The 25,205-nt window shown below is 44.0% G+C and overlaps 1 protein-coding gene across 1 annotated transcript in view; it reads left to right on the top strand.

Annotated features, from left to right (window-relative positions):
• The window catches only part of LOC140483960 (FYVE, RhoGEF and PH domain-containing protein 5-like), a 251,684-nt gene that overhangs the window by 201,875 nt on the left and 24,604 nt on the right, over positions 1 to 25,205 (top strand). The window contains exons 12-15 of the mRNA XM_072582831.1: positions 1,129 to 1,212; positions 14,156 to 14,235; positions 19,686 to 19,785; positions 23,853 to 23,993. Of these exons, the coding sequence (XP_072438932.1) occupies positions 1,129 to 1,212; positions 14,156 to 14,235; positions 19,686 to 19,785; positions 23,853 to 23,993 (405 nt within the window). The remainder of the gene's footprint in view (positions 1 to 1,128; positions 1,213 to 14,155; positions 14,236 to 19,685; positions 19,786 to 23,852; positions 23,994 to 25,205) is intronic.

The following is a 25,205-nucleotide window of genomic DNA, read 5'->3' as shown; positions in this document are numbered from 1 at the left end:
ATAATGTGGATCCTGAACCGGAAGAATATCTTGGAGGCCTCCGAAGCAAGGAGTGAGACTTGCTGGTTCTTCACCTTCTGGTGATCCTCTGAGACATTAACCCCCACATCTGTATAAGGCATATATTCTGCATGATTTTCTGGAGTCTGGACAGTTTTCTCCACCTCTCTCTCACCTTTGGAGCACTTTCGAGGACAAAGAGCCTCTTGATGTTCCCTTTGATTCTCACCAGTCCTCTGGAGACTCAAATAGGGGCTTCCTGGTTCTCCAACCTGTGAAATCCCTTTTGAGCACTTCAGTGTTTTCACGCCCAGCTTCTACATACCCTTGACGGCTCACTGGTTGTCCTGGAGGTGATAGTGGGCCAGCAGGAGGCAGTGGTCAGAGAAGAACATCGGCTTTGACAGTGGGTCTGACAGAATACATGGGACACAAATAGGAAATCTATCCTTCGGCAGATAGACTCCTCTGGGCACAACTAAGTATTTCAACATTGCAGTCCGTCTGCAGAAGTGCTGAAGAAATCATGTCAGGAACCTGGATGTGACGCCCCTCCAGATCACTGCCTGTTAGAGTTCTAATCTCAGCTGCTCCTCTCTGGGATACTGATTGCCTGTCACAGGGTCTTCACTATGCCTACTCCTCTGTGATGCTGACTGCTTGTCATAGGGTCTTTATCTTGCCCTTTTCTCTCCTTGGACTGTATGCTACCCCCTTGCCTCTGTCTTTCTCCCTGTATACCCGCCCGTTAGGTAGATTAATCCATGTTGAGGCAAGCCCTGTTATTCTATCTGGTATTGCTCCAAATATCATCATTGAGAGGAATTTTGAGAAAGATCACTATATAGGCACTTTGAGTACACAATGGATGAAGTACCACAGTAAAAACCAAAACCCCCAGATGTCCCACTCCTCACTGCCTAATTAATGCCTTACCCCCTCCTCCTGCCCCTGGCTCTCAGCTACCCTCTGACCTTCCCATAATTGTGTGTTGGTCCTTATTGTTGTACTTGAAACCCCTGAATTGTTCAGTGACTGGGACTCCCTCCTTGGAGTTTGGGTGTTGTTCCTGTGACTGAATTTGGCGTGTATCATGAAGCAGCAGTAACATCGGATTCTCCTCCACAGCTCAGCGACATGTTCCTATACACTGCGCCCCAGCATAGTGGGAAATACCAACTCAACAAGACACTGCCACTGCATGGCATGAAGGTAAGAGACAGATTACCCCTGGAGAAACAGGTTGTAGAATCATATCAAATAGAATCCCTCTTTGTACAAGGGAAGTGGGAGGAAACAGGAGATATTAGAGTGGGAGTACAAACCCATCATAAAATACTGTGGCTATGAGAACAGGACAGAAGCTGGGACTCCTGCAGGAAATAACTTGCCTGAGATGGGTGGAGCTCTAACAACACTTGAAGGAAGGTCTGACTTGGATAGCCCTGAAGTGCTGGTTGAGTTAGTCATTGTATTTCAGAGTAAGGTTGAAATCAACTAGGAAGCAGTGATTCTAGAGATCAGAGTTGAGAGTGTGTTGCTACAAACCCACCCACTCCCACAGCTGCCTGGATTACACCTCCTCCCACCCTACCTCCTAAATAAAACTGTCCCGTACCGCCAATGCCTCTGCCACATCTGCTCCCAGAAGAACAGGTTCCACCACAGAACACCCCAGATGGCCTCCTTCTTTAAAGACTGAAATTTACCCTCCCATGCGGTTAAAGATGCCCTCCAACACATCTCATCCACGTCCCGCACCTCCGCCCTCAAACCGCACCCTTCTAACTGCAACAAGGACAGAACCCCCCACCCCCACCCCCCCAAGTCCTCACGTTCCACCGCACCAACCTGCATTATCCTCCGACATTTCCGCCACCTACAAACGGACCCCACAACCAGAGATATATTTCCCTCCCCACCCCTTTCCACTTTTTGCAAAGATGAATCCCTCCGTGACTACCTGGTCGGGTCCACACCCCTCCAACAGCCCACCCTTCCCTCCTGGCACCTTCCCCTGCCACCGCAGGAATTGCAAAACCTGCGCCCACACCTCCCCCCTCACCTCCGTCCAAGGCCCCAAAGGAGTATTCCACATCAATCACAGTTTAACCTGCACTTCCACACATGTCACTTATTGTATCTGTTGCTCCCAATGCGGTCTCCTCTACATTGGGGAGACTGGACACGTTCTCGCAGAGCACTTTAGAGAACATCTCCGGGTCACCCGCACCAATCAACCCCACCGCCCCCGCCCCATGGCCGAACATTTCAACTCCCTCTCCCACTCTGCTGAGGACATCACCACTCCCTCACCACCCGATGACTGGAGGAAGAACGCCTTATCTTCTGCCTCAGGACCTTTCAACCCCAGGGCATCAATCAAACTTCACTAGTTTCCTCATTCCTCCCCCAACCTAGTTCCAACCTTCGAGCTCAGCACCGTCCTCATGACCTGTTCCATCTGTCAATCTTCCTTCCCACCTATCCACTCCACCTTCTCCTCTGACCTATCACCTTTACCCCCACCTCCATCCACCTATTGTACTCTCAGCTACCTTCCCTTCAGACCAACCCCCCCCCCTCCCATCTATCTCTCCACCCGCGAGGCTCCCAGCCTCATTCCTGATGAAGGGCTCCGGCCCAAAACGTCGATTTTCTTGCTCCCCGGATGCTGCCTGACCTGTTGTGCTTTTCCAGCAACACACTCTCAACATTGTATTTCAAACCCTGGAGCTGCGAAGCATGCACTAGAGATATCATTTCTATGGAACACCATACTGATCATGGAGAATATTTCCCTTCACCCTACCCCAATCAGCCACATGTCACTGCTCCTCCCCACCCCAGGCTGAGAGAAGAAAGAGATTGATATGGCAATTTAAACATCAACATTGCTTTTATAAATCCATGAATAGCTGGCAAAATAAATATACTGTTCATGAATATTGCTTCAGTCTGTTGCTATCACTTATTGATTTTTTTTAAGCAATTCAGAGACAACTTTCAGAGAAAATTTCAAAACTACATTGCAATCATGCATTTAAAGTTAATACCTCACAACCAACAAACAAAACTTAAAACATTTCAAATGAAAAGTTTTAATTCCTGCATACTGACCTTAGAAGTCACTCCCTCCCCATGCCCGAGAGCCTGCTTGTGTATCCGAGAGTCCCTTAGAGACTGAAATAACTCCACAGAGGTCAGTGTCCCATCCCCAAATCACCCTTTAATTACACCCTTGGCACTGATCCAGATCCCTCTGAGCCAGTTCCCAGAGTGTACAGAACTCTGACACTCCTGTTTTTGTCATTTTATTAAACAGTACAAGTTGCAAACAAACAAACAGTTAACTTTAAAGCTGTATACAAGAAACAGCAATATCCAGGGGAAAGGGGCAGCAAAGCCAAACCCCCAAACCCCACCGTACAACCAGTTCGCAGGGACACAAGGACAAACCTTGAATCCCACCTTGACATTATCGAGAGGATAACAGTAAATGCAGTCACATACAGGCAGTCCGATAAACCGAACAGCTCATATAACACAGACAGCAACCCAACAAACCACCCGACCTCCCACCTTTCGGCCACTCAAAGGCAGCCTGCCCCTACACCCTTTCTGGCTTTCGGTCCACCCTGACACACCTTCTGGCCAACCCGAGGTCATCCCGTTCTCCTCTCTGGGACGACGGTGCACAGGGGAGCCCCCAAACCTACTAGATTCCGGCCTGCCCCCATGCACCTTCTGGCTCTCGGCCACTCTGTCACCTTCTGATCACCTCTAGGAAAGCCTGTCCCGATTTCCCTTTCTCGGAATGGCAGTGCTCAGAATGGCCTACCCACCTTCCGGCTCTTGGGGTGACCGGCATCGGGATGGCCTACCCACTTTCCATCTTTCGGGGCTGCCTGCTCACTTTCTGGTTCTCAGGACAGCCGATCCACCTTCCGGCTCTCAGGGTGACAGCTTTTGCGATGATCTATGAGTCCCCCCCCCAGGCCTGCCAGACTCAGGGACACGCAAAACAGTGCAGGTGATAAACCCAACAAGCAACAAGATAGAGTCAATTAGAAACTAACAGAGTCCCTCTGGTACACAGAGTCTATTACCATCAATAGTTCTCTTCAGAATACAGAGTCCATTCCCAGGAACAGAGTCCACTCCAGTATACAAAGTGCATTGTCAGAATACTCCAGTATGCATTGCCAAAAACAGAATCCACAACGAAGGCAGAGTCCACTCCTGAAGGCAGCAAATGCACACCCCACAGCACACACTCAGGTATTCAGTCTCCATAGAGAGCCAGGCCCACTCACAGGAACATGGTTCATTGGAAAGGTGCAGTTAACTCATAGGGGTTCGGTCCATTCCTGGATGCAGCAGATGTTCACCTCCCACCATACACAGGTGTTCAGTCTTTACAGAGGCCTAGTCCATTCACAGAGGGCCAGGCCTACCCACAGGAACAATTCATCTAGAAAGGTGCAGCATCACACAACGGCTCAATCCGAACATCAAAAAAGTGAAAACACATGCAAAAAAAAGGAAAGAAAACCTGACTGCAAGGGCTAAGCCCTGCCATGAAATCATCATTGTCCTTTTTTCACTGTAAAAGATAAGAGTAACACGCAGGCTATAAACAAGCCATTGAAACAACAGTTCCCTAATGAGAACTGAAGCACACCTGTAACACATTGACTGTGGAGTTCAGGCAGTTTAGAAATCAGTCCTCAATGAAAAGGAATACCAGTTAACAAACTGGCTATAAAGTTCAGGAATCAGGTTCGCCCAAAAAAACCAGAAACCAACAACCAACAACATACTGGATGTGGGCAGCTAGCTCAGTTAGCCCCCCCAATACAATTGGAGAGTCCTTCACACTGATCCAGCTCCCTCAGAGCCAGCCAGAGTGAACAGAACTCTGACCCTCCTGTTTATAGTTTTTCAGTCCCCCTCCTGTTTATTTTTTTTTGTTTATATATTTGTTCCTTTTTTTATTACCCACACACTACCAACTACGGTAGTGCTTATTTCACCTCCCACCCCCCCAAACCCATGTTGTGTGTGTGCAGGTGATAGACACAGTGAAAGACACAAGTTGCATGAATCTTTATTCAATTTCCACCACCAGGAAGATAGGAAACACCCGAGTGGCCAGTGACAAGCACTGCCCTTCACATCAAAGGGCAATGCTGTGTGACCAAACAGTGAAGGGGAGGGCAGGGATTAAATCAAAATAGAGTTGGACGGGAAAATAATCCACTCCACTCCCTGCGGCGCCCACCTCTCCCTGAACGACTCCAGGGTGTTGGTGGACACCGCGTGCTCCTTCTCCAAGGACACCCAGGCTCTAACGTAACCCCGGAAGAGGGGCAGGCAGTCGGCCCTAACGACCCCCTCCACGGCCCGCTGCCTGGACCTGTTGATGGCCAGATTGGCCAGGCCCAGGAGCAGACCCACGAGGAGGTCCTCGGACCTGCCCTCCCTCCTCCGTACCGGGTGCCCAAAGATCAGGAGCGTGGGACTGAAGTGCAACCAAAGGCAGAGGAGGAGGTTTTTAAGAAAGTCAAAAAGGGAGTGCAAACGCCCACACCCAATATACACGTGGTCCACGGACTCCACAGCACCACAGAACAGCCCTTCATGTTTATTTATTTTTTTTTTTATTTTTTTTTCTTTTTTTTTCCACACTACCGCCTAACTGCGGTAGTGCTTATTTTTTCCCCAGCACCCATGGTGTACTCCTGTTTATATTTTTTTTTTCCCCAGCACCCATGGTGTGTGTGTGCAGGTGTGAGACACAGTGAAAGACACAAAGTGCACAAATCTTTATTCAATTTCCACCACCAGGAAGATATGAAAAACACCCGCGTGGCCAGTGACAAGCACTGCCCTTCACATCAAAAGGGCAATGCTGTGTGATCAAAACAGTGAAGGGGAGGGTAGGGACTAAATCAAAATAGAGTTGGAGGGGGAAATGATGCACTCCACTCCCTGCGGCGCCCACCTCTCCCTGAACGACTCCAGGGTGTCGGTGGACACCGCATGCTCCTTCTCCAAGGACACCTGGGCTCTAACGTAACCCCGGAAGAGGGGCAGGCAGTCGGCCCTAACGACCCCCTCCACGGCCCGCTGCCTGGACCTGTTGATGGCCAGTTTGGCCAGGCCCAGGAGCAGACCCACGAGGAGGTCCTCGGACCTGCCCTCCCTCCTCCGTACCGGGTGCCCAAAGATCAGGAGCGTGGGACTGAAGTGCAACCAAAGGCAGAGGAGGAGGTTTTTAAGAAAGTCAAAAAGGGAGTGCAAACGCCCACACCCAATATACACGTGGTCCACGGACTCCACAGCACCACAGAACAGCCCTTCATGTTTATATCTGTCAGCTAGGGCTCCCTGATTGGACCAGATTAACAGCCCCAAGTAGGGAACTCATATTCTGTGAAGTCCATCTGGCTGACTTCATTACAGTTACAATGTCACTGATATTTGAGCAGAGAGCTGGGCAGTTTGCCTGGGGCTTTAGCTTGTTCCTGCTGTTTGAGCTTTAACTCTGCCTTTTCCTTTTATCTCCAATCTGGATAGTCTTGGGCTAGACATTCACACAAATCATTGAGAGTATTGCATTTATTCAGGGAGGCTTTGAGGACATGTTTGCTGTGATGGAGCACCAGAGAGAGAGAGAGAGAGAGATTGTTCTGGAAATCTTGTGGCAGGCATGCAGATGATGTGATCTGGCCAATGCAGCTGATTAGGAATGAGACAGGGGTCTGTTATTGAAGTGCTGTCCGGACATGTGGATTTGCAGGATTTTGCAGAGGCATCACTGTTGATACATCCCTGAGAATTTGAGGTGTCTGCTGCACATTGTCCAAGTCTCCATCACTGTTATCGTGTACACCACAAACTCAGTGTTGGCTTTGAGGTCACTGTTGTTCAGGTCTTTGATCCTCAGTGAGATGATTAATTTCGTCACCCCACACAATAGAAACAATAACTTTGACTTGTTGCTGTGCTGCATCCAGAGATCAGCCTGGATACATTTGTGAGAATTTCATTTAGTCTCTGAAGAATTCCACAATACTTTCTGATTACCTGGCAAATTGTTCCAGGATTCAACGTTATTCCACAACAAGCAGTTGTTTGAATACAGCTTGAATTGATAATTTGCACTGGAAGCTGTTCTCAGAATTTTGTATTAGTAATTCAAAAGAAGGATTCTGGGTAATCCAAGATGGAGGGTGAGAAAGAATTCTGGCTGTAACAGGCTGCTCTTTTTTTGGAGGTATTTTAGGTGTGGGATGTGATTTCCTCAAATTCCAGGAGCAGCAATTACTGTTTTATATGCTGTTGCATTGTTTTGGAACTTTAGAGGAAAAAAAGTCTTTAAAACAGCACTTTTAAAAGGGAGAAGGACAGACAATAGGCAGCACATGATCAGTGCAGGAGAGAGAGAGAGAAAGAAAGAAACACACTCTACTAACTGACACAGCAGTGAAACTGTGCAGTTCCCACCTTTGCTGTTGAATTTATGTATTGCTGAACATTGTAGTGCGTCTAGCAAAATTAACAAACAGTGCAATTCACAACAGATCTTGGAGGAGCCTGTTTGGGAGAGGTCACAGCATAGAAACAGATAAGGGAATAGTTTTAAGTGTGGCCTTGCTGTAAGTCTGCATTAGTGAGTAGAGTAGGTTCTTTCTTGATTATATGTTTTATTGAGATATGTCTCTTAAACCGTAAGTATTAAGTTAGCCTGGAGCAGTGTTTTTTAGAGGAATAAGACAGCGTTATTTTCTGGATCTATAATTTGGAAGAAGCAGAAATGGACTTCAGTAGAATGATATGTTCTTCTTGTTTCTTGTCGAATGTGAGAGTTTAGGGAGAGTTTACGTTCTGAGAATTATATCTGCAATAAATGCTGTTGGTTGCGAATCCTGTCAAATCAAATGGATCGATTGAAGTGACAGTTAGAAGCAAGGAGGAATTTACAAGAGCAAGAGGGTGTAATGGATGGCAGTTATAGGAAGGGAGAAAAGCCACAGAGACAGTCACATAGATGGGTTAACTCCAGGAAAGATAAGAGAGGTAGGCAGGTAGTGCAGGAGTCTTCCATGGCTATCCCCATTTCAAACTAGTATGCTGTTTTGGAAAATGTAGAGGGTGATGGATCCTCAGGGAAATGTAGCACGAACAGCCAAGTTTCTGGTATCAAGATAGGCTCTAATATATTGAGGGGTACGTCGGGTTGCAAGTGATCAATTGTATTAGGTGACTCTCTAGTCAGAGGCACAGACAGACATTTCTGTGACCAGCAGCGAAAAATCAGAATGATGTGTGCCTCCCTGGTGCCAGGGTCAAGCATGTCTCAGAGAGAGTACAGACTGTGCTCAAAGGGGGAGAGGGACCAGCAGACGGTCATTGTACACATTGGAACCAACAATGTAGGAATGGAAAAGGATGAGATTCTGAAAGTAGAATATAGAAAGTTAAGCAGGAATTTAAAAGGGAGGTCCTTGAGAGTAGTAATATCTGGATTATTCCTGGTGCTACGAGCGAGTGAGGGTAGGAATAGAAGAATAGAGCAGATGAATGCGTGGCTGAGGAGCTGGTGTACGGGAGAAGAATCATTGAAATCTCTTCTGGGGTAGAAGTGACCAGTACCTAAATTGGAAGGGGACTAATATACTGACCTGTGACATCTTCTCCAAAACCTGCCTCCTTGTGATAGCTATTTCTGCCCTGGGAAAGTGTCTCTGACCTTCACTCTATCTATGTCTCTCATCATCTTGTACACCTCCATCAAGTCGCCTCTAATCCTTCTTCACACCAATGTGAAAAACCCGAACTCCCTCCAGTCCAAGCAGCATCCCCCACACTCACACCCACACACACACCCTCTCACAGGTTTATACTTCATCACACTCACACATTTTATCAAACATGCACACGCACTAATACACACACACTCATGTGCACTCACACGCATATGCACACACTCTCTCCACTCTCTCTGTCACACGCACGCGCACACTCACACATATATAAGTCTATAGGATGAATTTGTATTTGCAGATACATTCTATTTTGTTCAAAAATGCAGAATCTGCAGGTAATCAATGCAGGCAGTCAATCCATGTAATGTTTTATAAATTCCACTTTAGAAATAGAACCAGTCTGACTCAAGATTGGGATACAAACAGGCTCTAACCTCACACTGAGCTGAGATGTCACCTTTTATTTTATGAAACCTTAATTATCTCAAGAATGTGACTTAAAAGAAGTTCTGGGATTGACATATTAATGAACCGAAACCTGCAACCCATTCTAAAAGCTGAAAGACATAACAGCAATCTAGGTTTGTTCAATATACCATTTCAGTTGCATGCTGTAATCTCTTGCAATAAATTTTATGTCTTCTGGTCGTTCTTCACAGCTACACGGAGCAGCACTCCGAAAACTCGTGCTTCCAAAGAAACCTGTTGGACTATTTCTAACTTTATCGGTTGAGTTACAGTTATTGCTGATGTAAAGGTTTCTAGCTTTTCAGCAAAGAGTAGAATTCAACACATCTGCTGCTTATCCAGAACGTGGTCTGTCTTTAGAATAACCCTCATCATCTTCAGTCTAAAATGTTGCACATGTGGAAATAATGTTTGCTAACACCGTAGACTTTAAGGGACTCACTAAGGATTTGTGGACAGACTCTCTCTTGAAGTGAAGACATAATTTGCAAACTTTTCACTAGCCCACGTAACAGCAAATGCTTCTTTCTGTATCATTACACTTTCTGTCAGTGATAGGTCTGCACTTTTGATCAGTCTGTATCTGAAAGAGTATAGTTCCCACTCCTGCTACACAATTGCCTCAGCATAAATGATCCTAGGTAGCTCTGGCTCAAATATCTGTGATAGCACCATTTCTTTGATTTAATCTTCTTCCCTGTACCATATAGTATCTGATATGTAATGGCCCATTGGGGACAGCTAGATTTGCAGAATCACACAAGGATCCAATTTGGCCCATCGTCCTGTACTGGCTCATTAAATTAATACCATCATATAATCCTGACCTTTAACACACACCCCTTGCAGCATATTTTTATCCATACAATCAATCAATGCTGTCTTGAATTGAACTTGCCTCCAACACTGTTCCAGGCAGTGCATTCCATACACTAACTAATTGCTTCATGAAACTTTTTTTTAAACTTGATCTTTACTTCTTTTGCTTCTTACTTTAAATCTATGTCCTTTTGTTCTTGTTCTTTTTTACGATTGGGAACATTTGGGCAAGAGCTTTCTGATTTGGTTTCCTGCTCTCATGTACCTTGGAGCTCAGTCATGTTCTGAGATGCTGAAAACCCCTTGATTGCTTTCTGTTTTGTGTATCACCTCTGACATAATACGTACTCACCATATGCCCAAAGGACTTGACAGTGAGCTGTGAGACTTCATACTTGTTGATGTGTAAGCCCTGCTTGTTGTTGTTGTAAAATCACAGGGCTTGCATTCTGGTGTCATGCTCTGTTTGAGTGATTCCATAGATCAGGAAATAATCCATGTGTCACAAAACTTCAATGAAGTTTTCCAAAATACTTGACATTGTCCACTCTCTTTCTGGTCAGATGCGATGCTGAAAGGGAATTTATTCAATCTAAACTGCCCAAATGGTGTAATGAAAATTTTGAACAACTTAATAAAGAGATTAAGTTCCTAGAAATTACAAATTGCAACTCAGTTTGTGAAGATTGAATTGCAAAGAATCTCTCATCCACAGACAAATCAGGTGAACTTCACAAACAATGGTTTTGTTCAAAAGTGTAAGGTCCACACCCAGATTCTGACAGATCCATTGAGTTTTGGTTTTGAGAACAACTCCAAACACCAGCTTTTTGTTTCAGTCACCTTCCTTTTGAATGAGAAACTTCTCTGTGTGTGAAACAACCTGACTGGCTTCATTCATGAGTGTTGTGGTATACTCTTATCAGCTTTCCTAGTCCCATTGACGGCTACGAAAATTCAGCTCTGAGAGTTGGTTCTCTTCTCTATAAAGCAAATGTAAATTAGTACCAAAGTCCCAGCTTCAAACTGAACAACTCTGGTTTAGAGTTGCTTATAAGGTTTCACTGATTTCTCTCTCTCTCTCTCTCTCTATATATATATTGAAGAGTTGCATTCAGTTGTCTTGTGACCATGAGTTTTACACCTCTCAGTCAGTGTTATATTTTGCATGATGACTGAAACAAACTATTTCCTACCATGGTTCAGAACCAGTACAGCTTCACCTGCTTCTAACTTAAAACAGATCTTATTTCACTCTACTAGGAAATCAGCATTCCAGTAGCTGCTGGTTCCCAGATTATGAGGAGAGAGTGAGGACTGCTGAGGCTGGAGATCAGAGTCAAAAAGTGTGCTGCTGTAAAAGCGCAGCCAGTCAGGCAACGTCCGAGCCAGAACCGCCCTCTTGATTATCCTACCTGTCCATCTTCCTTCCCACCTATCCGCTCCACCCTCCATTCTGACCAATCACCAATACCATCCCATCTTTCTTATTCCCAGCCACCTGTCCCCCAGCCCCATTCCCTCCCATTTATTTCTCAGCCCCCTTGGGCCACCCCTTATTCCTGATGAAGGGCATATGTTCGAAACGTCAACTCTCCTGCTCCTCGGATGCTGCCTGCCCAGCTGTATTTTTCCAGCACACTTTTTGGTACCTGGATTATGCCAAGGGAAAGAATCTCCACATTGTTGTTATCTTCTAGTTCATGGATTTTGCTACCTTTTTAGGGGTTTCTCTTGACTTTTTCCATACAAGCGTCTTTTAGCAACACATAACTTAGAAGTGACACTTCTTGCAAAAATGGTGTTTGGCACAACAGATTTTGCACCTGGTATCAGCTAGGGCAATTAATATATACTCTTTTTGGTTCCTGATTTTTGTATGGCCACCCCTAAAATTAACAAACTGCACCCTCTGTCATTTTGGAATGTGGTTCTTCTCCCTGTCATCCCGAAGCACTTATCAATCTTGGTTCCTAGTCTTAGTTTGTCTGCCATTGATGTAATATCTGGTCAATCTTTGTTGCACAATTTGGCTACTCAGAACTTGTGACCACCTCGAAGTGTTCCAGTGATACCAAAGACTTTCCATGTTGTTATCCCACTTGCTGCCACCATATAATATTCTTGATCTGGTACAGAATATTTAGAGAGTGTAATGGTAAGAGAAGCATTAACTTTCTGAAAGGACATTTTACAGTGGCTTCACCTTGTGAAAAGAGATCAAATTTATGTGGTATTGCGTGGCATCGTGATACCTTGTCTCATTAATATATTAGACAGTCGGACTTAACCTTTTATACTATAACCAATGAGCTAAAACTAATGTGATCCCTTGTGTCTTATGAACAAGGAATAAACAGGTTGGGACTCTACTCATTGGATTAGAGAAGAATGAGAGATGATCTCATTGAAACAGATAAGATTCTTAAGGGACGTGGCAGTGTAAATACAGAGAAGATTCATGGGAGAGTCGATCACCAGAGGGCAGAGTCTGAGAATAAAAGGGCACCAATTTACGACTGAAATTATAGTAATTTCTTCTGTTAGAGGGTTGTGAGTCTTTGGAACTTCAGACCACAGAGTTTTGTGTGTGTATTTAAGGCTGAGATAGACTATTGATCAGTAAGGAAATCCAGGGTTATGAGTGAAAGGCAGGAAAGTGGACGTGAGGAATGTCAAATCAGTCATGATTCTCTTGAATGGCAGATCAGGCCCAAGGGGCCGAATGGCCTTCTCCTTTTTCTATTTCTTATGGTCTAACAGCAGTGATCCCTGTTCTGAAGAAGGGTCATTAGACTCAAATCATGAACTCTGCTTTCTCTCGAGATACTGCCAGACCTGCTGAGTTTCTCCAACAATTTATGTTTCTCGTAGCAGAAATCTCTGACTTGCAGCATCCCTGAGAGCATGGACAGCAATTCAACTAAATCTCACCACAGCCTAGACAAAGCTCCAAAAGTCGGAGCTGAAAGCTGACCCAGAGCTCCAGACTGGGAAATACAGTAACACCTCGACTTACGAACTTAATCCGTTCTGGGACCTGGTTTGCGAACCGAAAAGTTCGCGAACTGAATCAATTTTTCCCATTGTTCGGATAGTGTTCACAGCGCACGCTCCAACGACGAACTGAATTAGATCACGCGGGGCCCGAGAGCTTTTGCGTTCAACACGCGCATAGAAAAGCAGAACAATGAAACCACGTTGTCGCACACAGGCTTTTTGCGCTCGTACCTTTGTTCATACCTTGAATTTTGTACGCATGTTGAAGCAAAATTTTATGTACAATCCTGTTCGTGAACGGGGTCGTTCGTATGTCGAGGCGCTACTGTATATTACATCACCTTTTCCACGTAGATCTAATATCAGATGCATCACCTCACCTTTTTGGTCTCACAGAGGATAACCAAAGTAGACATCCCTTTCAAATTTGTTCCCAGAATACCAGTGAGCCATATTGTGAACTTAAATTGTTTTGGTTGGGTTTTTTTTTGCAAACTATTATTGTGGTAGTGGAATAGTAAATGATCAATGTTTTAAACTGAAAGTTGGAGACTGAGCAGAGAGCAGTTGGACTGACTGAAATGTTCAGCGGGCTGCTGACTGGGATTTGATCTGAATTTCCACATTCTGTGCTGAAAATAATGCTAAATCTCTCAAACATCTTCATGCTTCATTGGAATATTAAATCAAGTTTGCAAATGAGATAGTATGAACGCTTGGTAAGCAAGGCGTACACTGAAGTTGGGGAAGTGGGCTGTATATAAAGACAGTATGGAGTATGGTGATAGATGGAAGGATGTGGTGATGTTGGGATTTGGATGACAAGTTGGGGAGAGATGGGTTGGATTTTATTGGGAAAGGGAAGCTAGTTTGGAATCTGACTAGACAAATTGGGGGGGAAAAAACAGTAATACGTGGAATGAACATTCTTATTCACTCCGAAGGGTATAAGATGAGTGAGACCAATGTGTGTCAGTCACAGGTTTTCCCTGATATTTCCCTCTGAAGACTGCTTTGGGTGGGTGGATGTCACTGGAAGATTGCTCAAAATGTACGCTGTAAAGCTCTGATTCCCTTGTTTGTTACATTGGCAGGTGAGCAGAGTGTCTGTCGAAGACTCTGAGATGCTGCTGAGGATCCAGAGTGTGCGAGGCTCCATCACACTCTCTGCCAGGTATTATGGAACTAAGTTTGTACAGGGCAAGGTACTTGCAACATCATGACAGAGTGATCAAACTGGATTTACATGTTAATCCGGTCACGGTCATAAAAATGTAATGTTAAACATGAAGCAAGAGGTTTTCCAACTGAGAATTATTCCAGCATTCACCTCCTGGCATGGAGCCAATTTTGAATCTGAATTGCCAAGTTACCCTAGATCACATGAGCTTTTACCTTTTTTTTTAATCCCATATGGGATCTTGTCAAAGGCCTTGCTGAAATCCATATGAACTATGTCAGCTGCGCTGTCCTCATTTAAACATTTAGTCACCTCTTTGAAACATTCCACCAGATTTGTAAGGCATGATCTTCCTCTGATGATGCCCATCCTGACTACCCTTGATCAAACCTTGCCTCTCTAAATTTTCTCCTTCAGAATTTTCTCCAGTAGTTTCCCTACCACTGTTGTCAGACTCAATGGTATATCATTTGCTGATCTATCTCTGCCACACTTGTTTTAAAAGTAGAACCACGTTAGTTGTCTTTCAGTCACCTGACAGCTCTTCTTTGGCTGGAGACAATTTAAAGATTTAGGTCAGGGCTCATGTGATTCCTTCCTTCATCTCCCAGAGCAACCTGGGAAAACTACACATCCTAACCTGGGGTTTGTCCACTTTTGAACCCGCCTAAATCTCTAATACATCCTGACTCATGTATCAAAATGGTCAAGGACCACACAGTCCATTTTCCTGAATTCTGTACTTGCAACATCCTTCTTGTGCCTGAAGATGTGTAGGATTTGGAAGTATTCATTTAACATACAACCATCGTGAAATATTCATTTAACACACAATCAATGTCATCTGACTCCAAGCACAGATGGTCCCTGATGGATCTTACTCTTTCCCTGGTTATTCTCTTCCCTTTGATATACATGTAGAGTATCTTGGGATTCTCTCTGATCTTACCTGCCATGACTTTTCATGTCCACTCTTCGCTCTCTTAATTGTTTTCTTAATATTCCCCCTACACTTCTTATATTCCACTTGTTTTTTTTTAATTTGCTCTCTTTGTTCCTGTTATACATTTCTTTTCCATTTTATCCAGTTCTAAATATTACTAAACATCCAGAGTTAGATTAGACTACTTACAGTGTGGAAACAGGCCCTTCGGCCCAACAAACCCACACCGACCCTCCGAAGCGCAGCCCACCCAGACCCATTTCCCTACATTTACCCCTTCACCTAACACTACGGGTAATTTAGCATGGCCAATTCACCTGACCTGCACATTTTTGGACTGTGGGAGGAAACCTGAGCGCCCGGAGGAAACCCATGCAGACACGGGGAGAATGTGCAAACTCCACACAGACAGTCCCCTGAGGCGGGAATTGAACCTGGGTCTCTGACGCTGTGAGGAAGAAGTGCTAACCACTGTGCCACCATGCCGTGCACCGTTCTCTATTGCTCCTACATTTCACCCTCAGGGAACATATTGGGTCTGTATTCTCCCAGTACCATTTTTGAATACCTCCCACTGTTCTGTACATTTACCGTCAAGTCATTGTTTTCAGTCTCCTTTGGCCAGATCCTGCCTTATTTTAATAAAAGTTGCCGTACCTCAATCTAAAAGCCTTTTGCAGACCATCTTCTTCCTTATCCATATCAAACTTAAAATGATCGCTATCACGAAAATACTCTTCCATTGCAACCTCAAACACCTGTCTTTGTACACCAGAATTCAGTCCAGCATTGCACTGCCCTTGTATAACCCTCTACATGTTGATATAAAAAGCTCTCATGTATACATGTCAAGAAATCCGCCCCCTCTCATTCCTTTAAACCATGATTCTCCCAATTAATATTGGAGTAGTAGAAATCCTCGAATCATAGAATTTTATGGGAAGAAGGAGGCTTATCAACCCATCGTGTCTGTACTGACTCCCAAAACAGCTACTCGTCCAGTCCCACTCTCCAACCCTACCTTCACAGCTGTCTAACTTAATCCCTTTCAAATATGTATCCAGCTCTCTTTTGAAACCAAATGTGGAACTTACCTTCACCACTCTCCCAGGCTGTGCATTCCAAATCCTAGCAACTCTGAGGAAATAAGTTTCTCCTCATCTCAATCCTAGCTCCCTTGCTGACAGTCATGAAGTTAGGATCCCCTAGTTACTGACATATCAACTAGTGGAAATAGAATATCCTTTACCCTGTCATAATTGTTCATAATTTTGAATGCCCTGATAAGGTTAAACTTCACTGTTCCAAGAAGAGTAAGCCCAATCTCTCTACTCTTTGCTTGTATCAAAATTCCCTCATTCCTGACATCATTCTAGGATGTTGCTTGGTATGGAAGGTTTGAGTTATAACAAAAAGGCTGGATAGGAAGTTGAAAGGCAAGCTTTTAAAATTTATAAAATAATGAGTGCCATAAATAGAGTTAATGATAGTTGTCTTTCCCCTAATTTCAAGACTAGAGGGCACATTTTTAAGTTGAGAGGAGAGAGATTTACAAAAGACATGAGGGGCAATTTTTTTACAGAGCGAGTGGTTTCTCATTTGGAATGAACTTCCTGATGAAGTAGTGGATTTGGATAAGTGGATGAAAGGTTTAAAGGGATGTGGGCCAGGAACAGGCAGCTGGGACTATTTAGTTTAGGATTATGTTTAGCATGGACTAGTTGTATTGAAGGATCTGTTTCTATGCTGTATGGCCCTCTGAGTCTGTAAATGTAATATATTTACCTTTATTGTTTTTTTGGACACCTCAGTCAACAGACTATATTACATATCTGTTCCTCAATTGTATTGTTATGATACATGGTGTGACTACCTCCATTTTAATTCCGAAACTGTATCCACAAAGCCTCATTTGAAGACCCTTCCAAGATATCATCCCTCTTTACTGAAGTAATTGAATCCTTAATTAATAATCTGATACCATCTCTCCTTTCCACGTCCTGCCTGAAGATCCTATATCTGGAATGTTGAGTTGTCAGTCCTATCCTTCCCTCAGGAGAAATTGAGGACTGCAGACACTGGAGATTAGAATCAAAAAGTGTGGTGCTGGAAAAGCACAGAGTCAGGCAGCATCCGAGGAGCAGGAGTGTCGACATTTTGAGCATAAGGTCTACATCAGGAATGTGATCATCATCCTGATGAAGAGCTTATGCTTGAAACATTGACTCTCCTGCTCCTTGGACGCTGTCTGACTGGCTGTGCTTTATCAGCACTACACTTTTTGACTCTAACTCTCCCTTGACCAAGTCTCTGTGATGGCGATCCACACCCTTAACACATCTGCCTTACCTCTAGTACACAGTTTTCAAATAGAGCCCATCCAGGCTCACCTTACTCCTTTGAGATACCACATGGCCTACTACCTTTGTCTTGGTTCCATCAAAAAGTTATATGATTTTACTATTGAACTAATGGCACTGTGTTCCTTGCATCTACTGAACTAATTTAAACTCCTGCCAACAGCACTAGCAAACCCTCCCACAAGGATATAAACCATTCTGGTTTAGAGCAGACTGACCTACTTGTAGAGGTCCCACCTTTCCCAGAAACAATCCCACTGGTCCAGAAATCTAAAACCCTGCCTCCTGCATCAACTCTTTAGCCACACATTTATCTTCCCTCTTCTATTTCTGTACTTGTTGGCAAATGGCACTAGGAGGTCCTGTTTTTTAATCTACTGCCCAGCACCCTGAAGTCTTGATGCGAGATCTCATCCCTTGTTCTCCCTATATTTTCAATACCAATGTGCACCACACCCTCTGCCTTATCATCCTCCTGCTTCAGGATGCCCTGCAGCTGCTAAGTGACAGCATTGATACTGGCACCAGGGAGGAACACACCATCCTGGGGTCTCATGTGTGGCTGCAGAAATGTCTGTTTGTTCCCCCAACTAATGGATCATCTATCACTATCATTCCTGCTTTATTTTTCCTCCTGTATAGTCAGACAAGAAAGCGAATGCAATGTTGTCATTTATCTCAAGAGGGTTGGAATATAAAAGCACCGTTGTACTACTGAGACTTTATAAAGCTCTGGTTAGGCCCCATTTGGAATACTGTGTCCAGTTTTGGTCCCCCCACCTCAGGAAGGACATACTGGCACTGGAGCGTGTCCAGCGGAGATTCACATGGATGATCCCTGGAATGGTAGGTCTAACATATGAGGAACAGCTGAGGATCCTGGGATTGTATTTATTGGAGTTTAGAAGATTAAGGGGAGACTTAATAGAGACATACAAGATAATACATGGCTTGGAAAGGGTGGACGCTAGGAAATTGTTTCCATTAGGTGAGGAGACAGCCTTAGAATTAGAGGGGTAAATTCAGAACAGAAATGCGGAGACATTTCTTCAGCCAGAGAGTGGTGGGCCTGTGGAATTCATTGCTACAGAGTGCAGTGGAGGCCGGGACGCTAAATGTCTTCAAGGCAGAGATTGATAAATTCTTGATGTCACAAGGAATTAAGGGCTACGGAGAGAATGCGGGTAAGTGGAGTTGAAGTGCCCATCAGCCATGATTGAATGGTGGAGTGGACTCGATGGGCCGAATGGCCTTACTTCCACTCCTATGTCTTATGGTCTTACCACTCATGATGCCAGAAGCCCAGCTCTATCTGCACTCCCTTGAGGAACCAGCAAGTTTCTCAGCTTCCAAATTGGAAAATTAATTTTATAAGGAGACCAAGGGGATTCCTGCACTAGTTGCCTATTTTTCTGTGATTGCCTGGTGGTCACCCATTCCTTTTTACCCTCCTGTTCCTTCACCTCTGTAAACATGCTGCCCACATGCCTCTCAGCCTTGTGGATGTGCCACAGAGTCTCCAGCCTCCACTGGAGCTCTGAAGCCCAGAGCTCAGGTTTCTGCAGCTTGGAACTCTTCCCGTGCAGATGGTCATGCTGGGTCTACTAACATTTCTAATTATTTCACCTAAATGATACTCCACTTACCTTTCATCTTTAGTCTTCTTTTATTCTGACTGTTACTTATATCTACTGCTTTTCTTTTCCAGTTTATCCCTGTTGGTTTTTACACTTTTAAAATAATTGGTATGTAGATTACCATAAATTAGTCGTCAACTAGATGTTTGGTAGTATAGTACTTAGGTATTACTGAAAAAGACATATTTTGCTAAAACATTTTGTCTTGCACACATCAAGAAAATTGCCAATAAAGAGAAAATCCAATATTTACACTGTAAGCCGAGAGAATGCTGATTGATTAGAAAATGGAAGTTGATTGATAGAGGGCTTGCCAAGCAAAATCCAATGGTTGATAATGATTGACAATTCACTGCCAGGTTTTGCTTAAACCAGGCAAGTTTAATCTGTTCTAAGAAATGAATGGCTTTGTCTAGTTGAAACAATTGCGGTGTGTATCCAATTTGATTTCAGTAATTCTTTTTTATTTAGTCAATCGTGACTAATCTAACTTCTTTTTGTCAGCTCCTCGACAGAGCGTGATGAATGGTTGGCTGATATCAGCAAAGCAGTGGATGATTATCAGAGGTCACAGACGTTCTTGAGCCTGAGAGGGAATGCTGAGGTCGGTGTTACAATAGAGAGCTCTCTCATCAATGCATCCCAGTGTTAATACAGATCGTAGTTCTAGCAAACATCTCATTGTCTGAGGCAAAGAAACAGAGTGATTTTGTTATCTTTATTCCTCAATCCAAAATTGCCATTCCTGGCAAGACCAATGGGCCATAGAACATTGCCCATCTCAAATGGCCCTCAAACTGAGCGGCATCTTTTGCGATTTCAGAGCACAGGTAAGAGTCATCCATGTTGCTGTGGGTCTGGAGTCACACACAGGCCAACAAGGTAGGGATGGAAGATTTCTCTCCTCAAAGAACATTCATAATTGAAATGGGTTTTTATGAACAATTGATTATAGCTGTTATGTTAACCATCACAGAGATTAGGAGAACGTGAGGACTGCAGATGCTGGAGATCAGAATTGAGAGTGTGGTGCTGGAAAAGCACAACAGGTCAGGCAGCATCCGAGGAGCAGGAGAATCAATGTTTCGGACATCATTATGCCTGAAATGTCAATCCTCCTGCTCCTCAGATACTGCCTGATCTGCTGTGCTTTTCCATCACAGAGATTAGTTTTATATTGAGCTTTATAAACTAAATTCTACTTGCAGCCATGGTAGGATTTGAACTTTGAGTATTAGCCAGGACCTCTGAATTTATCCAAAGATTTTATAACACTGCCACCACCTCCCCTAGATGTATTTGCTGAGAGTTTTAAGCTTGGTGGAAAATAACGAGAGTAGGACACAGAGAGGCTTCCAAGAGATACAGCAGAGCGACAAGATGCCAAATGTGTTATAATGTGGGCAAAAATTAGGTTGTTCAAAAACATACAGAATGTGAACTTTCTCTGCAGCTGTAACACTATATTCTATATTAGAACATAGAACATTACAATGCAGTACAGGTCCTTTGGCCCTTGATGTTGCACCGACTTGTGAAACCAATCTGAAACCCATCTAACCTACACTATTCCATTTTCTTCCATATGTCTATCCAATGATCATTTAAATGCCCAATGCATTCCATGCCCCTACTATTGTCTGAGTAAAGAAACTACCTCCTTTGAAAGGAGCAAGAGGAATGCAGACTACTGGGCTAATGGTACGATTCTTGGCAATGTAGATGAGCAGAGAGATCCACGTAACCTCGTGGTTCCGAAACTCAATTCCTCTACCAATTAAAGTTAATACACTTCTTAACAACCCTATCAACCTAGGTGGCAACTTTCAGGGATCTATGTACATGGACAGTGAGATCTCTCTGCTCACCTACGTTGCCAAGAATCTTACCATTAGCCCAGTAGTCTGCATTCCTGTTGCAGCTGTACAAAACTCTGGTGTGGCCGCACTTGGGGTGTTGTGTACAGTTCTAGTCACCACATTATGTGAAGGACATGGAAGGTTTGGAAAGGGTTCAAAGGTAATTTACTCGGATGTTTCTTGGTATGGAGGAAAGGCTGAGGGAATTGAAGTTGTCTTCATTAGAGAGAAGAAGTTTGAGAGGTGACTTAAGGAGACATATAAAATAATCAGAGGGTTAGATGGGGTGGACAGTGAGAGCCTTTTTCCTCAGATGATGATGGCTAGCACAAGGGGACATGGCTTTAAGTTGAGGGCTGATAGATATAGGACAGATGTCAGAGGTAGTATCCTTACTCAGAGAATAGTAGGGGCGTGGAACACACTGTCTGCAACCGTAGTAGACTCACCAACTTTAAGGGCGTTTAAATGGTCATTGGATAAACATATGGATGAGAATGAAATAGTGTGGGTTAGATGGGCTTCAGATTGGTTTCACAGGTCGGTGCAACATCAAGGGCAGAAGGGCCTGCACTACGCTGTAATCTTCTATGTTCTATAGACCATTTCAACCATATCCAAAGCTACTCTCTCACTTGGACCCCTCCATCTCACCTATGCCTGCACTTACAGAGTCATATAAGTGGACCTGAGAGGCAACTCTTTCACACTGAGGATGGTGTAGAGGGGTGTATGGAACAAGCTGCTGGAGGACATGGTAGGGGCAGGTAAAATGACAACATTTATGAGATATTTAGAGAGTTCCATTACAATGAAGAATCCAAAAACAGAGATGGATGAGAAAGGTTTAAAGGAATATGGGCCAAAAGCAGGCAAATGGGACTAGTTCAGTTTGAGTAACTTGGTCGGCATGGACGGGTTAGGCCAAAGGATCTGCTGTACAAGACTTGATGATGTACTGTGTAAAAATCTGGTTACCCTGTTATAGGAAATATGTTATTAAACTGGAAAGGGTGCAGAGAAAATTTACAAGGATGTTACCAGGACTGTAAGGTTTGAGTTATAAAGAGAGGCTGGATAGGTTGGGGCTTTTTTCCCTGAATATTGGAGGCTGACCCTATAGAGCTTTCTAAAGTCATGAAAAGCATAGGTAAGGTGAAGGAGTACAGAAGAAACCCTTTGACCCATCAAGTCTTTATTGCCAAAAATATACTACTACCTGACTCGTCCCGCTTTCTTGCACTAACCCCTTGCCTTCACCTTGAATATTATGACATACTCATCCAAGTATCTTTTAAAAGTTGTGAGGTTTCTCGACTCAGTTAGCCTCCCAGGAAGTGTATCTCAGAACATTTTCTGGCTGAAAATCTTTTTTTTTTAAAATCCCCTTTAAATCCCCTTTATAGCCTTTCGCTATAAACATTATGCCTCCTAAATATTAGCGCTTTAACTAGGGGCACAGCTGTTGTCCATGCCTGTTATGAACTATACACCTCCATCAGTCACCTCTCTCAACTTTCTCTGCTCCAAGAAATCACCCTGAGCTTATCCAGCCTCTCTCAAACCACAGGTTTCCTAATCCTAGTCCCCTCCTCTTCAGCATGCAATTCCTCCACAAGTCCATTCCCCATGTTCTGGATATTCTTCCCTACTTCCTGGAAAAAAAAGGCCTGCACAGGCCAATACCACTCTCCTTCACCTGGCTGAGTTTGGTGTCACTTTGCACAACTTCATTGTTTTATTCAGTTCAAAGAGAACTGTGGGTGAATTTGGCAGCTGATGTGGCAGCATCTCGGGAAGAAAGCCAAGTGAGCATTTCAAGTCCTGTGACTCTTCACCAGAACATTTCCTCACACGCTGCTTCCTGCAAGGACTCCATTCCATTTTCCCAGTTTCTCAGTCTCCATCTCAACCATCTGATAATATTATCTTCCACACAGGGATTAGGGACTGATCATTTAGGAACTGAAATAAGTTCAAAGAGTTCAGAGTCTTTGTAATTCTGTACCCTGGACCATTGTGGAGTCTCCATATTTAAAGCTGGTATGAGTAGATGTTTGGTCTCTCAGGAACTCAATGGATATAGAGAGTGGGCAGGAAAGTGGAGTTGTAACCCAAGATGGGCAGAATGGCCTATTCTGTTTCTTATGTTCCTACTTTTTGTGTGTGTGGTGTGGAAATAACCTCCAGGAAGAAGGACCCTCTGGTAGTCCTTCAGTGCTGTCCAAGAAACCTCCAGGCATGCTAAACATTTGTTGGTAAACAGTTGAATCTCACACAGTAAGATCTGGTAATGTAGCAGCTCTGATAAGAGGTGTGCAGAAGTATTACAGTGTGCTAACACAGTTGGTGAGTGATTGCTGCATAGTTCCTATTTGATGGAGGATTGATAGTCCTGACCTTTTCCCCAAGGGAACCAGGAAAGACAGAAAATAATGCAGAAGCAGAGAACCGATGACAAAAGACAATACCTGACTTGTGTATCTTTAGTCGATGTCCTGTCATATCTCTGAGATTCAAACTCCTCCAGATTGGACCATCAAATCCCATAGATCCTGTCCTAAATTGCAAATAAGAAGAAATGAGCCAAGGCCAAGACAACATTATTAAAATGTAGAACCAATTTTTCTACTGAAGTGAAAAATCACTCACACCTCTAGAAGAAACAGATACACACATTCTTGATGATGGGACAGGACTGTGGCCTGGACTCTGAGCTAGTTTAAAGTTATAGCCTCTGTGCTCACTGTACACTTTAATCTAACAGGATCTTTATGAATTTAATGGCTGTCTCTCGCTGTCCTCTGTCCAGCTATCCTTGGAGAAGACAGACAGTGGTCTAGGTGCCAAGCCACCAATGCTGATTCCTGACTCCCGAGTGGGGATGTGTATGATCTGCTCAAGTGACTTCTCGCTGACATGGAGACGTCAACACTGCCATGCATGTGGAAAGGTGAATCAACCCTTTCATTGACATTGCCCTGTCAGAACCCACTCACAACGACTGAATGCATTTATATAGTGACTTTAACATAGTGAAATAAAGCAAGATGATTCATTGAAATAATCAAGTGGAATCTGACATGGAAACCATGGAAGGGGATGTTGGAAGTGAAAACATAGTGTTGAAGAAACTCAGCAGGTCTGACAGCATCTGTGGAGAGAGAACTAAAACTAGCATATCAATTCCATTATGACTCTTCTTCAAATGGCATGTTCTTCAGACGATTCCTTGGGCTCAAACACAAACTTTGTTTTTCTCTCTCCCAGATACTGCCAGATATGCTGAGTTGCTCCAGTCATTTTGCTTTTATTTCCAATCATCAGCATCTGCAGCACTTTTCTTTGAAAGGCAATGTTTGGTCAGGCAACCACAAGTTGGTTAAAGAGGAAACTCGGGACCTAGTCAATGTCGTGAAGATTTGTAGTGATCAGAGTGGAAGTGATTAAGTTCAGGGGTGCACAAGAGGCCTTATATAGAGCAGCACAAATATATCAGAGAAAGTGGAGCTGGAGGAAGTTGCAGAAATACAGAGGGCAAGATCTTGAAGGAATTTGGAAACATGAAGGAGTGTTGCTTGACAAATTGTCAGTGTAGGTCAGTAACACAGGGGTGATCTGGATCTCAAGGGAGTGCAGTGAAGGATGGTGGGACTGACATGTGAGGAGAGATTGACTAGGTTAGGATTGTTTTCGCTGGAGTTCAGATGAGCAAGAGGGAGATCTTATTGAAACTTATAAAACTCTAACAGGACTAGACAAATAGATGCAGGGAGGATGTTCCCGATAGTGGGTGCATCCAGAAGCAGGGGTGAGGATTTGTGATGGAGCATTTAGGATGGAAATGAGGAGGCATTTCTTCACTCAAAGAGTGGTAAGCCTGTGGAATTCCTGCGGAAACCACAGGAAGCAGTTCATGCCAAAACATTGAGTGTGTTCAAGAGGCAACTAGATATAGCACTTGGAGTGAACGGGATCAAAGGTTGTGGGGAGAAAGCAGGTCTAGGCTGTTGAGTTGGATGATCAGCCGTGATTGTGATGAATGACAGTGCAGGCTTCTCCTGCTCTTATCTTCTATATTTCTATGAAACACAATTTGGCAGGGCTCAGGACCCACATAGTAGACTTTGGGTGACTTCAGGTTTATAGACAATGAAATATGGGA

The sequence above is a fragment of the Chiloscyllium punctatum genome, chromosome 12, assembly GCF_047496795.1.
Source record: "Chiloscyllium punctatum isolate Juve2018m chromosome 12, sChiPun1.3, whole genome shotgun sequence".
Lineage (NCBI taxonomy): Eukaryota > Metazoa > Chordata > Chondrichthyes > Orectolobiformes > Hemiscylliidae > Chiloscyllium > Chiloscyllium punctatum.
This window is presented reverse-complemented; position numbering and strand designations above follow the sequence as displayed.